General features: G+C 42.0%; 1 protein-coding gene across 3 annotated transcripts in view; it reads left to right on the plus strand.

Moving 5' to 3' along the window:
- LOC127575480 (cullin-9) overlaps positions 1 to 16,664 on the plus strand; it is a 163,884-nt gene that overhangs the window by 39,937 nt on the left and 107,283 nt on the right. For all 3 annotated transcript variants that reach the window (XM_052025410.1, XM_052025412.1, XM_052025411.1), the window contains 2 exons: positions 1,440 to 1,594; positions 3,502 to 4,020. In XM_052025410.1, the coding sequence (XP_051881370.1) occupies positions 1,440 to 1,594; positions 3,502 to 4,020 (674 nt within the window). The remainder of the gene's footprint in view (positions 1 to 1,439; positions 1,595 to 3,501; positions 4,021 to 16,664) is intronic.

Below are 16,664 nucleotides of genomic sequence, written 5' to 3' on the forward strand. Positions count from 1 at the left end.
AACTTTTGTCCATGATTTTTAAAAGCATTTCTAAAGCATTGCACCTTTATCCAATTTCCAGGTTCCACTTCTGTTTGGTAAGTTATTTGTTTTTATAGTACATTAGTGAATCATGCCATTGCAGGCCAGGAGTTTAGAATGCTCAGAAAAATGCCTCTCATGCTTTTTTTCTCTTTGTGCTCTTTGCATTCAGTGGAATTTGTGGTGGATTTCCCTCTACAGTTGACATTCCCATGTGGACATGAATAATGTCTGTATTATGAATGTTTGACTGATAGTGTAAATTTTTTTCTTCTCTAAAGCTATAATTTTTGTTTTATGATGGGGTAATGCTGGCAAGGCTGTGTCAATTACCCATATTCAGGAGGGTGGTGAAATGCCTTACTTTACAACTGAACTACGTGGGTTACTTCAAAGATAGCATATCAGCCATGTGTTGTGGGACTAGGATCACATTGGGTAAGCTTCCCTTCGTAAAGCACTTCATCAACTAGCTCCTATCCATGTAATGCTTTTATTACCAACCTTGCTCTCACTTCCTAGCCATTTCTTTGTAACTAGCTTTATTGAGTTATGAATCCTACCTGACCGAAACTATATCTGTTATTATCATTTTTAAAATTGTTTTCCAATTAATGGGAATGGCATAATTGTATTTCATTTGCTGGGCTAATAAAAAAAAATGCTGGAAAAGCTCAGCAGGTCAGGCAGCATCGATGGAAAGAGAAATGGTTAACGTCTCAGGTTGCAGACCCTTCATCAGAACCAAGAAAGCAAGTTAGTCTAAGTGGCCATATATGGACTCCTGTGATTGAATCGCACCATGACATCTGGGTGCTTTAAATTCTATTAGTTCAATAACTTGAAGTAAACCCAGCTCTGGCTGCACTCTGGACCCCTGGTTCTGGCTGCACACCCTGTTTACACTTTGGACCCCTGGCTTATTTTCCAGAGTGAGCCAGATACAGGACCATCAGATTTCTGAACAATTGGATGCCAGATTATCAGTTTTACTATGGTTCATATCAATAGTTAGACAAATACTGACTTGTAAGGGTACAGCCTTTTGGAGGTTAACCTAATACCTATTTCAGGTTTTGGTTTTGATAAGGGCTCTGACTTGAGATGCTTAAGTTGCTGTATTTGCTCTGTATTTCAAGTATTTTGTGTTGAATTTTCGTCTTACCATACACCTTGAACCTAAAGAAAAGAAGGACTTACAATTTTGTCTGGTTAACAAGTAGAAGAGAGGCTTGGATTTCTATAGAGTTTTTATTAATTTTCAAGTGGTTCCAAAGTAATTCATAGCCAAGAATTGTTAAGTATATTTTAACTGTTTAAGTTTCCTGATTGACATATAATTAAACAACAAACTAATGTGTTTTGAAATTGGTGACTTAAAGCTCTTGATTGAGATGTGCCATTGCGTTCTGCTGTAGGTAGCCGAGCATATGTTCTCCTTTCCCTGAGTCAGCAGGATGGGATTGAGCAACACATGGATTTTGACAATCGCTACACCTTGTTGGAATTGTTTGCAGAAACCACCTCCTCTGAAGAACATGGAATCTCATTTGAGGGAATTCATCTTCCTCAGGTAATATAATTTCCCCTTCATTTTGCATTCCTGTTTATTGCAATGAAAATACCCTTAAAAGGAAAAAAAAATTGCATTTATAATCTTGTCCAAAAATGACAGAATAAACCAACAAATTATCAGTTTAACTTTGGTGCTAAATCTTTTAGGGAAAACATAATCTGGAGGAAAATAAACAATTACTCAAGTGTATGAACTAATAATGCGTCCAAGTTTTTCTAACTTTGTTGTGTTTCTTCTGATGGCAGCACCTTCCATGCCAATAGAAGTGTGTCTTCCTTTTCCCTCAATCATGGTTTCCATTGCTATATCCAGCCTTTCCTTGATATCATCTGGAGAGAAATGAACTAGATGACGGGTGATTGTTATGTCGTTGGGACTCTCAGGAAGAAGCTGAGATGAATCATCCACTTAGCACTTCCGAATGTATTTGCAAATGCTTCAGTCTCGTCTTCATCACTCATATGATGGGCCTCATCATTATAGAGATTGGGAATACTATCGGTTTCTCCTCCTAGATGTCCACTGCCAATCAGTAATCAATGTAACAGCACTGCAAAGCTTTCTTCTAATTTGTTGGTTGAGAGATTGCTTGGCTGTGTCTATTACATGCTCTTTAGAATGGATATAATTCTACATTACAGCTTCATGTAGTTGGCACCTCATTTTTAGGTATGCTTGGTGTTTCTCCTGGCATGTCCTTTAGCATGTTATGTTGAACCATAATTGTCCCTCTGGCTGGTTAATAATGCAAGAGTAAGGAAAATGCTGGCACGTGAGTTTAAAGATGAGTCTGGTGTACATTTCTGTCACTGTTGATGGTCCACGTGGCCTCTCGGATGTTCGGTTTTGAGCAGACAGATCTGTTCTGAGTCTATCCCACGTAGCATAGTACAGTGCCACACAATATGATGGAGGGTGTCCTCAATGCAAAGATTGGAGTACCTTCCCACAAAGACAATGGGAGACCATTTTGTCAGTGCTACTACAGACTGATGCTTCTGCCATGGGTATATTGGTAAGGAATAGTTCAAGTAGGTTTTTCACTGTGTTTTCATTTTTTAAATCATTGCTTGCCTTTTATGCATTTTCATGTGGAAAGACTCCAGAATCAATCTGCCAGAATACTGGAACTGTCTAAACTGAAGTCATAATTTGCTTCACTTACTTATGAAGCATTTAGTGCAGGCAGTGAGAAATGCTCTTGATGCCTCTCTAATAAGCTCACCTTTGAAGAATTATCCTTGGTTCCAACTCATTACCAGAAGAGAATGTGTAATGGTTTCTTTTCCCAGACCTGGATGGTTGACTGGATGCAATCCCGAAGAATCTTTCAATGATTTGCATTTTTCATCCACATACTGCCCCTACACCTTGGCAACCTCGATGATCTCATTGACCCTGAGATGTTTCCAAGTGTATCTCTCCACCTCTGCATGGCTTCACCAGTGTCTCCCCTTCCCCAGTTCTTCTGTTGAAATCCTCATTTGTCTGTTGGTTTCACAGACTAACATCCCAACCTCAACTTTCAACCCTCTGTAAATTTCAACTTATTTTCTGCTCTGACACCCACAACCCATGCCACTTGGTCCCTTTTACCCATTGCCACCAGCACAGTGGCTTCCATCGATTCCTGGTACCCAGCACTTCATCTACAAATTCCCTGTCAACTTTTCCACCCTTCATCCATGCTTGGATCTCATCATGTCAGGAAAAGCAAATAAACTGTAGATGTTGGAAATGTGAAATCAAACAGAAATGCTAGAAGTAGCCATCAGGCCAGACAGAATCTGTGGAGAGAGAAACATGACTGAAAGTGGGCTGAATTCCATGATTATTACAGGTGGGTTTAACAGTGAATGTAGTATTAACTGGACGGTTATGTGCTCTTTGTTTCTCCGTTTCAGATTCCTGGTAAACTCTTATTTTCTTTGGTAAAACGTTATCTGTGTGTCACCTCGCTGATGGACAAGTTAAATAATAGTGGACAAGATATAAGTGGAGAGCGCCAGGAGTGTGCTGCCTTGCAAGTACCAGAACAGACGCGACTGTCCCGTGAGTTTGAGTTCACCATGGCAATGGCAAATCTGATCTCTGAGTTAGTTCGTGTCATGGGCTGGGATCGGAATAAACAACCTGATCACACAATGGGGTCAATGAGTGAATCGCTGCCCAGAAACATGAAATCGATATTTCAGCCACGGAACATGACCACCAATAGTCTTCTGATACCACAACCTCGGAAAAAAACAGCTACAGCTTACAAATCACGCTCAAACTTTGCCAGTCGAGGCAGTTATGTGGAATATATTCAGGAAAATTTGAAGGCAGGCATGACTGTGAAAATGCTGGAGGATTACGAGCAAGTCAGTTGTGGAGACGAAGGGGAGTTTAGATACAGCAATGATGGGACTCCCCCTGTGCAGGTAAGGAAGTGCTTAAGCAATCCTAACATGTTACTTCGAGGAGATACAACCTGGCTGAAAATGTTTCCAGCCATTCATGAAATAACAAGACTGTTTTGGAAATGTGCAGTATCTGATATACTTACGTTTCTTAGGTCACAGAGTAATGGAAATGACTTGACTGGTCAATGTTCCATTTCTGTTGCTCATCTTCATCAGATTTGGTTTGTTTTAGGTTGCCCGTGTCACATCTTTTTTTCTTTGTCGCATAATCACTCTGCCCGACAATCTCTTATAGTCAGTGAAAGAAACCCAGGCCTCTGTACCATATGACCTCCTAACTCAGGTTTTGATATAATTTAGAATTTTTCTACATGATCATGTCAAAGGAAATGCATGAGAAATGTCTTCAAGGATTTTACAGATTTTCTTTTTACTTGAATCGTAATCTCTGTTGTCACTTTGTCACATTTCGGCAGTAGAGTTGGCAGAGTACAATAAGGTGAATCAGCAATTTCCCTTATTGGGGAATTATGTTACTCAGGACAATTAGTAGACTCTTCAATTATTATTTATCCGGGCAATTGGACCTTCGTTTAACATCTCATCTGAAGGATAGTGCCTCCAACACAGTAGATGTAAGTAAGGTTACAAATCTGAATTTCAGCCTATTATGGGGAAGGTGATAACTTTGCTGCCAAGCCACATTAGGCTTTTGTTAAGTTGAGCCTTTTCATGCAGAGACGTTGCTGTGGGGTCACTATTAACACTTGGTTACTCTAGTAACTTTTTAATTAACTCATTCACAGGTTTGATACCAAGAACTTGTTTATCGCCGATAATTACTTTGAGTAGGTGTTGGTGAGCCTCCACCTTCAGCTGCTGCAATCCATGATACCTCAGTGTGCTGTTAAGGAATGATGAGTTGGGTCATTGGCTGGATTGAATTTGTCCTGGTTACTGTTGACAGGTCATGTATATCTCAGCAATCTTCACTTTGTTGGGTAGATGCAAGTGTAGCTGGCTTGAACAGTGTTGTTAGAGGAGCTGTTGGTTCTGCAGCACATCTGCCTTGCAAGCAAACATTGTTAGGCCCTGTTGCCTTTACTATTATGGAAGTGGTATTTCATTGGAGCAAATGTATTTGGGAAAAGAGGATTTTCACTGCAAAAGCAGTGCTACTTTAGAAACACATAAGTCATGGGGTTTTGTGGCATCATTTTGAAGGGTGAAGTTTCCAGTGTTTGTTTTGAAGACAAGTATAAAAGCACAATTGGACTTTGGAAATGTGAAATCAGAATGGAAAGTGCTGGAGGTACCCATCAGGGCAGACAGAATCTGTGGTGAGAAAAATGTCCAATAGGTCTATGTTAAGTTAACTGAATCTATTTGGTCCTTGCATTTTTGGACCAGTGAGGGGAAAATTAGACCTGGGTTTCTCCTAACCTCGTTCATTGGCATCTTTTGGAAAGTGCATTTCCACGGTGTCTATAGGAGTATTGAGCTCATCTGCATGCTTCACTCAAGGGAATAGAGTGGGCATTGATAACTGAGGGGATAACTTTCGAAATGTGTCACAAGCGGTTCCATGACAGAGAGAACTTGGAGCTTTGAAAAGGGAATCACTTTTTAGTTGTAGACAGAGAATAGAGTGGCCAAAAAGGCAAATCAAATTAGTGCTGAATATGGGGTTGAAGGAAGTAAGTTTATGAATATATTAAAACAATGGTGAAATATTATGCATATATAGACCTAGATTTAGAATCTCTCTAGGTAGTCCTCCTTGCTACCTGTTATGTTTTCTGTCAGGGCAGAAGTTTATTGAAACTATAATATTATTAACATGATGTAAAATACTACAAATAAAAGAAACCATAAAAGAATAATGATACAGGATTATATCATAAACAATTCATATTACGATGAAATCGTATCCACTGCTGAAGCCTTTGTTCTATAATGATCATCTGCAGCTTTTAACCCTTAATTAACCAACTTCATCTCCCATGTAATTAGTTCGAACGCTGCTTCTGGATGTGACTCACCGCAGTGTTGGCTGTAATTTTCTTTCAGGTTGCCCAGGATTGCTCCCAAATCTCCCTTGATAATATAAAAGAATCATGCCCATGACAATTGATTGACACAAATCCTCTTGTGATTGACCCTTCTGTGCTGGAAACTGGAGCAAAAAACAAACTGCTGGAGGAACTCAGCAGGTCAAGCAGCGTCTTGCTTGATGCTGGGGTGGGTGTGGAAGTGGGGGGGTGGTGGGGGGAGGGATGGAATATGTGAATAAAAGAAGAGAGAACCTCAGATCGGTAGGAGTCAGAGAGGAACACTGGGGGTGTGGGTTACCTGAAACTGGAAAATTCAATGTTCCTGTCATTGGGTTGTAGACTACCCAAGTGGAATATGAGGTATTGTCCTTCTAGTTTGTGTTTGGCCTCACTGTGGTGGTGGAGAATGCCGAGGACAGACAGGTTGCTGTGGGAATGGGAAGGGGAGTTGAAATGACATGCAACCTGAAGGTCTACATGGCCCTTGTGGACAGAGTACTGGTGCTCCACAAAACAGTTGCTTAGTCTACTCTCTCCAATGTAGAGGTGTCTACATCGAGAGCACTGATTGCAATAGATGAGGTTAGAGAAGGTGCACATGAATCTCTGCCTCAGCTGGCCCCTGAATGGTGGTGAGGGGTGTGGTGAAGGGATATGATGGCATTGCACATCCTACAGTTGCAGGGGAAAGTGCCAGGGGACTGGGAGGGGTGGGTGGAAAGGGATGAGCGGACCAGGGAGTTACGGAGAGTGTGGTCCCTTGCGGAAAGCAGAAAGGCGAGGAGAGAGGAAGATGTGACTGGTGGTGGGATCCATTGTAGCTTGCGTAAGTGACAAAGGATGATATGCTGGGTGGGGAAGCTGGTGGGATAAATGCTGAGAACCAAGGGAGCTCTTATCTCTTTTCTGTTTTTGGAGTGGGAGGGAGGTTGGTGAGAGTAGAGGTCTGGGAAATGGAGGAAATGCAAGTCAGGGTCCATCAAATATGGTACAAGGGAAGCCACATTTTCTGAAAAAGGAGGACATTTCAGAAGCTCTGGAAAGAGAAGCATCATCTTGAGAACAGGTGGAGTGGAGACTGAGAAATTGAAGAGAAAGGATGGCATCCTCACAGGAGACAGGGTGAGAGGAGCTGGAGGTGCACAGTGTAAACCCATTGGTTGGCATTGTGGCTTGCATGCCATCATGCAGCAAATGTAAAATGGAGATGAATTACTGTTCCCATGATCCTTCCCGATTAATGGAGTCAAAGGCTGTAATGATGTGAGAAAAGCCACGTATAATGGTTTGTGCTACTACTTTCAGAGTTCCCACAATACATATTATGATATACAGACTATTTGATAACTTTGTGCTTTAGCCTGGACTTTGTGTTCAAGCAAGTTAATATCGTATCCAAATTTGCTCATGCATTCATCCAAATTTAGACAGGACATTTGGTCAGATATATGAATATTCAGTTCTTTTCCTAGGAGTAACGGTTGAAGGATTATACATCCTGTTGACACTGAGTCAGCTCAATACTAAATGATGAGTCTATAACTGGACACACCAGTTTAACACCACAGATAAAAGGTTTTGCAGTTGTGGTTACACGGCATATTCCATCTCTTATCAGCCAAAGTAACAATTCTACACCTCCCTGTTTATAGGGAGCTTGGTGCAATTTTCTCTCCTTCCATAGAATCTACATACAGATTCTTTCTGATCATATACACAGGAACAGATTACTGTCTCTTTTACTTGCTGATATCCTATCAGGTCTGTGGGAAGCCTCATATCCTCTTAACTGGCAGAAACATTAAAGGCCACATGGAGAGTATTATCTGCTGCTTTGCTTTCTTTTATTCCTTTAATTCACTATTCATTGTTACTGAATCTGTTATAAGCCATTTCTGCTATGTTAACACCTGTCACTAAATTATTGTTAAACTCTCCTCTTTTTCCTGCTTGTGGGCTTTGGCTTGTGATCACAGCAGTGGGTGAAGTTATACCATCTTTCTACTTCATCAGAGACACAATAAATTCTGCAGATGCTGGAGTCTGGAGCAATACACAAAAAGTGCTGGAGGAACTCAGCAGGTCAGGTGGCATTTCCTTCCATGGATGCTGCCTGACCTGCTGAGTTCCTCCACCACTTTTTCTGTATTTCTACTTCATCAAACTGATTTTCCAGATATTTGAATTCCCACAAATACTCCATGTTATCCCAAATATCTTGAATCACTTCTTGCTGTATTTTGTCAGTGAGAAAAATCAGGTGTTTCTTTTAACCATCTTGGTCATTTCACTTTGATACAGTATACCTTGGTATAATGTCTGATCAGTTTGGGTCAATGCCTTTTCATTTTAAGGGCTCTTAGCCAACATGGCGATTTAACCCTCCTTGTCATGTTCATTTTAAACAGCCCACACTCTGTTAGTGGACATGCCTAGGGTTCTTCCTCTTGAATAATTTGTGTCATTGTCTTATAATGACACAGCTGTATAAAACTTCTGTCAGGCCACATTTGGAACATTGTGTGCAGTTCTGGTTGTCGCATTACAAGAAGTATGTGGAGGCTTTGGAGAGGGTGTAGGAAAGGTTCACCAGGATGGAATTGGAATTAGTTTATTAGTGTCACATGTACAGAGATACAGTGAAACAGTTAGCTTTCTGCCATCCATACAGATTATTTCAAAACATAAGTACATTGAGGTAGTACAAGGGCAAAGCAACAATAGAATGCAGAATATAGTGTTGCAAAATATAGTGTTACAGAAAAGGTGCAGTGCAGGCAGACAGTATAGTGCAAGGGCCATGGCGAAGTAGATTGTGAGGTCAAGTGTTCATCTTTGGCGTACTAGAGTCTTATAAGAGTCGTCCTTGAGCCTGGTGGTGCATGTTTTCAAGCTATTGTATCTTCTGCCCGATTGAAGGGGGAAGAAGAGAGAATGTCCGGGGTGGGAGGCATCTCTCTGCCATTTTTTTGGACTTGGGCAGAGCAGTTGATGTTCGAGAGTATTTGCAAAAAAGAGAGGTTTTCTCTCAAGTGTCGGAGGCTGAGGGGTGACCTGATTGAAGTACATAAAATTATGAAACACATAGACAGGGTAGATAGTTGGAGTCTTTATCCCAGGATGAAAATGTCAAACACTTAGATGTCAAAGCTTTAAGGTGAGTGGGGGAAAGTTTAGGGGAGATTTACATGGCAGTTATTTTTATATACAGAATGGTAGGTGCCTGGCATGCGCTGTCAAGTGAGATGATGGAAGCTGATTCAACAGCAACGTTTAAGAGGCATTTAGATACGAACATAAACAGGTGAGGAATGCAGGAATATAGACCACACCTGGGCCAGTGTGCATTTTAAATTGGCATCATAGTTGGCACAGACATCATGGGCCGAAGGACCTGTTCCTGTGCTGTGCTGTTCTATGTTCTTAAAGACTTCATCACTCCTGTACCTGCAAGCTTCTTGAAACTGTTGATTTTTGTCATCTGAAGTTACCTTGGGTCAGGCATACTTGGTGTTTTGGGGTAAAGCAACCATACTAAACAACAAACACTTTTTATCATTCTTATCAAAGCCTTGCATTGCAGCTATTGTTTCTAAAAGCAGAAGGTGACCTTTGATCTCTCTTCCCTTTTTAAGCATTGCCAAATTCTAGTAGTTTCCCTTAATTGTGAGGGCATATGTACAGGCCTACAAATAGTAGTCAAGATGTGGGGTACAAAATACATCAGGAGACAGAAAAGGCATATCAGAAAGGCAGTGTTGGAGTAAACATGGGGGACTTCAATATGCGTGTAAACTGGGAAAATCAGGTTGGTGGTAGACTATATAAGAAGAGGAATTTGTGGAATATCTACGAGAAGGTATTTTAGTGTAGCTTGTGTTAGAGCCCACTAGGGAACAGGCAACTCTGGAGTTGGTGTTGTGTAATGAGGCAAATTGATCAGGGAGCTTAAGGTGTAGGAACCTTTAGGAGGCAGTGACCAAAATATGATAGAATTCACCCTACAATGTTGAGAGAGAGAAGCTGAAATCTGATGTAACAGAATTACAGTTCATTAAAGGTAACTACAGTGGCATGAGGGAGGAGCTGGCCAGAGTTGATTGGAAGGGGAACCTAGCAGGGATCATGGAGCAGCAATGGCAGGAGTTTCTGGGAGTAGTTTGGGAGACACTGCAGAATTTCATCCCAAGGGAGAAACACACTAAGGGGAGGATGAGGCAACCATGCCTGACAAGGGAAGTCTGACAGCAAAAGAAGGCATACAATATGGCAAAGATTAGTGGGAAGCCTTTAAAAGCCAACAGAGGACAATGAAAAGAGCTATGAGGGAGAAGATGAAATTTGAGGGTAAACTGGCCAATAGTATAAAAGAAGATTTCACAAGTTTTTTTTTAGATACACAAATGGTAAGAGAGAGGCAAGAGTGGACATTGGACCGTTTGAAAATAATATTGTAGAAGTAGTAGTGGGGAACAGAGAAATGGCAGAGGAGCTAAATAAGTACTTTGTGTTAGTCTTTGTAGTGGAAGACACCAGTAATATGCCAGAAATTCAAGAGAGTCGGGGCAGAGGTGAGTCCAGTGGCCATCACTAAGGAGAAGGTGCTGAGGAAGCTTAAAGGCCTGAAGTTGGATAAGTCACCTGAACCTCAGAGTTCTGAAAGAGGTAGCTGAAGAGATTGTGGAGGTATTAGTAGTGATCTATCAAGAATCACTGGAGTCAGGGAAAGTCCTAGAGGACTGCAAAAGTCACATGAGGCTGCTAAACAAGAGCCCATGGTGCTAGAGGCAAGGTACGAACATGGATAGAAGATTGGCTGACTGGCAGAAGTCAAAGAGTGGGGATAAAGGGGTCCTTTTCAGGATGGCTGCTGGTGACTCGTGGAGTTCAGCAGGGGTCAGTGTTGGGACAGCAACTTCTCACTTTATACATTAATGATCTGGATGAAGGGACTGATGGCAGTGTGGCCAAGTTTGCAAACGATACAAAGATAGATGGAGGAAAGGGTAGTGTTGCAGAGGCGGAGTCTGCAGAAGCACTTGGACAGGTTGGGAGAGTGGACAAAAGTGGCAGATGGAATACAGAGTAGGGAAGTGTGGGGTTATGCACTTTGGTAGAAAGAATAAAGGTGTAGTCTATTTTCCAAATGGGGAGGAATTTCAGAAATTGGAGGTGCAAGGGGACTTGGGAGTCTTTTTTCAGGATTCCTTCAAGGTTAACTTGAAGGTTAAGTCAGTAGTAAAGAAGGCAAATGCACTGTTAGCATTCATTTCAAGAGGTCAAGAATATAAAATCAAGGATGTACTGCTGAGCCTTTTATAAGGTATTGGTCAGACTGCATTTGGAATGTTGTGAGCAATTTTAGGTCCTGTATCTAAGGAGGGAATAGCTGGTCCATAGAACCATAGAAAACTACAGCACAGAAAACAGGCCATTTGGCCATTCTAGTCTGTGCTGAAACATTATTCTGCTAGTCCCATTTACCTGCCCCCAGCCCATACCTCTCCAGGTCCTGGAGATCCTCCAAAGAAGGTTCGCAAGAATGATCCCGGGAATGAAAGGCTTAATTTATGAGGAGCGTTTGATGTCTCTGGACCTGTACTTGATGTTCAGAAGGATGAGAGGAGATATCATTCAAACCTACTGGATACTGAAAGGCCTGGATAGACTAGATGTGGAGAGGATGTTTCCATTTGTAGTAGAGTCTAGGATCCGAGGGCACAGCCTCAGAATAAAGGGATGACTCTTTAAAACTGAGATGAGGAGGAATTTCTTCAGCCAGAGGGTGGTGAATCGGTGGAATTCATTGCCACAGAGGGCTGTGAAGGCCAAGTCATCGGGTGTATTTAAGGCAGAGATTGATAGGTTCTTGATTGGTAAGGGGGGGTTCAGGGTAATAGGGAGAAGGCACGAGAATGGGATTGAAAAGAAAATCAGCCATGGTTGAATGCCGAAGCAGACGAGATGGGCCAAATGGCCTAATTTTGCTCCTGTATCTTGTGGTCAATCTTAGCTTCCATTGTTTCCTCATCAGATCCCCGAATAGGACACCATTCTGTCAGTAGTTCCTTCCTAACTATTATCTATGGCTTGACTATGTGTAAGTGGAGTAAAGCCCGTCAAGACACAGAGCAGCACAACTCAGAATTCATTGTAAAAATCTTACTGATGCAAGCTAAAATTAATTTCAGGCAGATCAAGTTGTAAAACACACAGATCACTACTCCTTGCATTATAAATGAGGAAACCATTATAGCTTTGTTGTTGTTTTGGTGGCAACCTGAGCAAGAAGAATGCTGTTAATAAATGCTGGCATTTCTGAGTTCATAACTTACTAAAATATTCGTATCTGGTTGTTTGGTTAAAATATAATGTTTCACGTGAACCTCAGAAGTAATCTAGATTGTTGGGTTTGGCTTTATCACCAAAATAAATCGCACACAAAATATCCAAAGATGATTATATTTCCTAAAATTTTCGCTAACTCTGCCACCATGATACTCAACTTATCTCAGTATTTATCTATGTGGACAGGCTGACTAGAGGAGAGGCCATACTGGACCTGATACTTGGCAATGAGCCTGATCAGGTTTCAGATCGCTCGGTGGGAGAGCGTTTTGCAGACAGTGACCATAGCTCCTTGACTGTTCCCATAGCCTTGGAGAGGGACAGGAGCAGACGATATGGGAAAGTATTTAATTTGGGGAGGGGGAATTATGATGCTATTAGGCAGGAACTTGGGAGCGAAAATTGGGAACAGATGTTCTTGGAGCAGTGCACAGCAGAAATGTGGAGGTTGTTTAGGGAGTTCTTGCATGGGGTTCTAGATAGGTTTGCCCCATTGAGGCAGGTTAAGGATGGTAGAGTGAAAAAACTGTAGTTGACAAGACGTAAAATACCTTGTCAAGAGGAAGAAAGAAGCTTACCGAAGGCTTTGAAAGCATGAATCAGACAGGGCTCTGGAGAGTTACAAGGTAGCCAGGAGGGAGTTTAAGAGTGGACTTAGGAGAGCTAGGAGGGGGCATGAGAAGGCCTTGGCGAGTGGGATTAAGGAAGACCCCAAGGCGTTCTACACGTGTGTGAAGAATAGGAGGATGACTAGAGTGAGGATAGGACCGATCAGGGATAAAAGAGGAAACACGTGCCTGGAGTCGGAAGAGGTAGGAGAGGTCCTTACTGAATACTTTGCTTCAGTATTCACCAGTGAGAGAGACCTTGACGTTTGTGAGGATGATGTACAACAGGCTGATATGCTAGGGCATGTTGATGTGAGGAAAGAGGATGTGCTGGAACTTTTGAGAAACATTAGGATAGATAAGTCACTGAGGCCAAACGGGATATATCCAAAGTTATTACGGGAGGTGAGGGAGGAGATTGCTGCACCTTTGGCGATGATCTTTGTGTCCTCACTGGCGACAGGAGTAGTGCCAGATGATTGGAGGGTGGCAAATGTTGTTCCTTTGTTTAAGAAAGGGAGTAGGGATAACCCTGGGAACTACAGACCAGTGAGTCTTACTTCAGTGGTGGGCAAATTACTGGAGAAGATTCTTAGAGACAGGATTTATGGGCATTTGGAGAAGCATAGGCTGATTAGGGACAGTCAGCATGGTTTTGTAGGGGCAGGTCGTGCCTCACGAGCCTGATTGAATTCTTTGAGGATGTGACAAAGCCCACTGATGAAGCTAGAGCAGTGGATATGGTGTACATGGATTTTAGTAAGGCGTTTAATAAAGTTCCTCATGGAAGGGTTATTCAGAAAGTCAGGAGGCATGGGATCCAGGGAAACTTGGCTGTGTGGATTCAGAATTGGCTCTCCCATAGAAGACAGAGGGCAGTGGTAGATGGAGCGTACTTTGCCTGGAGGTTGGTGACCCGTGGTGTTCCGCAGGGATCTGTTCTGGGACCCCTGCTGTTTGTGATTTTTATAAATGACTTGGATGAGGATGTGGAAGGGTGGGTCAGTAAGTTTCCTGCTAACACGAAGGTTGGTGGTGTTGTGGATAGTGTAGAAGGTTGCTGTAGATTACAACAGGATATTGATAGGATGCAGAGCTGGGCTGAGAAGTGGCAGATGGAGTTCAACCTGGATAAGTGTGAAGTGATACACTTCAGGAGATCGAATTTGAAGGCAGAATACAAGGTTAATGGCAGGACTGTTAGCAGTGTGGAGGAACAGAGGGATCTTGAGGTCCACGTCCATAGATCCCTCAAGGTTGCCACGCAGGTCGATAGGGTAAGTTAAGAAGGCGTATGGTGTGTTGGCCTTCATTAGTCGGAGTATTGAGTTCAAGAGCTGCGAGGTGATATTGCAGCTCTATAGAACTCTGGTTAGACCACACTTACTTGTTGTGTTCAGTTCTGTTCGCCTCATTATAGGAAGGATGTGGAAGCTTTAGAGAGGGTGCAGAGGAGATTTACCAGGATGCTGCCTGGATTGGAGAGCATGTCCTATGAGGATAGGTTGAATGAGCTAGGGCTTTTCTCTTTGGAGTTGAAGAAGGATGAGAGGTAACTTGATAGAGGTATAGATAAGAGGCATAGATTGAGTGGACAGTCAGAGACCTTTTCCCAGTGTGACAATGGCTAACATGAGGGGGCATAATTTTAAGGTGATTGGAGGAAGGTAAAAGGGGGATGTCAGTGGTAAGTTTTTTACACTGAGTGGTGGATGCCTGGAATGCAGTGCTGACAGAGGTTGTGGGGGCAGATACTGTACATTAGGGACATTTAAGAGACTCTTAGATAGACACATGAATGATAGAAAAGTGGAGGGCTATGTGGGTGGGAAGGGTTAGGTAGATCTTAAAGCGGGATAAAATGTCGGCATAACATCGTGGGCTGTAGGGCCTGTACTGTGCTATAATGTTCTATGTGCTGATTTGGCTGTGAGATGTGAAATCAGCCTGTGATGAGTTTACAGATCTTAGCTTGAGTAATGAATTGGGGGCCTCAAGCTCAGGAAACAATTGTTCAGCCATATTTCTGTCCTTTTTGCTGCCTGGTAACCATGGCTGCTGAGCACATTTTGAATTTTGGCTTTGTTTGGAGTTTGGCCCTCCACAGATAAAAGCCCTTTAAGCGATGTATCGTTGGGTCTGAGAAGTTCTCTGGGTACTTTCATCTTCATAATAGTGATGGGTGTGACATTTATTGCAGAAAATTCCCTATTTATTGCCTTGGATCAATCAAGATATTCTGAGAAGTTAAAACATAAAATGTAACCACTCACTCTTGTTCTTTTAGCTTGAAACACTAACTTTATGACACGGTTTTGGAGAATTAAAGAGTTGAGAAATGCATGGTAAACATGATATAGCCAATCAAATGTTTTAATTAGAATAAATTTCAAATCAATTCCCCTCTCCCCCCCACCCCACCCCACACCAATATTTTGCTTTGAGTGCTGTGTGCTTTGCTGGGGTATACATTGACTGTCATTATGTATTTCTTTTTATATATTCATTCCAGGGGTGTGAGCTTTGCAAGCTGAGCCAACAATAAATTGCCCATCCCTAGTTGCCCTTGAGAAGGTGGTGGTGAGCTGCCTTCTTGAACCCATGCAGTCTTTGAGGTGTGGATATACCAACAATACTGTTTGGGAGAAAGTTCCAGAATTTTGACGCATTGCAGAACGGTGATATTTCCAAGTCAGGATGGGGTGTGGCTTGGATTGTGCAATTGTTGGTGAACATCTTCACTTCTGACCTTTTGCTTGAAGGAAGGTCATTGATAAAACAGCTGAAAATGGTTGGGCCTAGGACACTACCCTGAGAAATTCCTGCGGAGATATCCTTTGGCTGAGATGATTGACCTCCAACTTCTGTCTGGTTTACCAGTTTTCAAAGGCTCTTTTAAAACATTTCAGTCAAAACGTTTGTTTCCCCTATTTAAGAATGAGTAATAATTGTTTTGAGAACACTTGGAAAGTTCAGAGTGATTCCTTTTGAAATAACTCCACAATCTGTATGGTGGGGAAAATCCATCTGCTTGGTCATTTTCACATTTTGTATATCTGGGGAAGGTGGTGTTGTAGAACAGAGTTGAAGAAGGAAAATTAGGAGGAAAGTATTTGTCTAATGCAGAAATAGCAAAATTTTGTTAATAGCCTTGGCCATGCCAGTTTAGAATTGTTTTCTGGAACACACCAATACATTGGATGACCTGAGTGAAGAACTGCATAGTGTACGTCCAAATCTCCATCACTGAAGGCAAATATTTCTAAGTATGGCAGTGTTTTTCTGATCAGTTTGATGATCTGACCTGAACACCAGGCCTTCATGCTAACTCAGAAACAACTTGGCAATCCACTGAGGTTCGTTTGATTGTTCTGTGTATCTGTGAGAGCAGGCAATTCTGTTATGGAAGTTCAGAGAGCTTGAGCTGGACTGGAGGAGTATATTGTGGTGTGGTCAATAGAACTAAAATGTTGTAGTCAGATGGTACATGAAGCTTATGCCTTTAGCAAACGCTGCTGGGTACCGAGAATAATGGAGCAGGACTGGAACTCCTTGAGGAGGTAGCTGTACAAGGGATTCATGTACTTGTTTTGTAACCAGATAAAAGGTTGTTGATCTGAAATGCTAATTGTTTGTTCTTTCTACGAATGCT

The sequence above is a fragment of the Pristis pectinata genome, chromosome 10 (assembly GCF_009764475.1).
Source record: "Pristis pectinata isolate sPriPec2 chromosome 10, sPriPec2.1.pri, whole genome shotgun sequence".
Classification (NCBI taxonomy): domain Eukaryota; kingdom Metazoa; phylum Chordata; class Chondrichthyes; order Rhinopristiformes; family Pristidae; genus Pristis; species Pristis pectinata.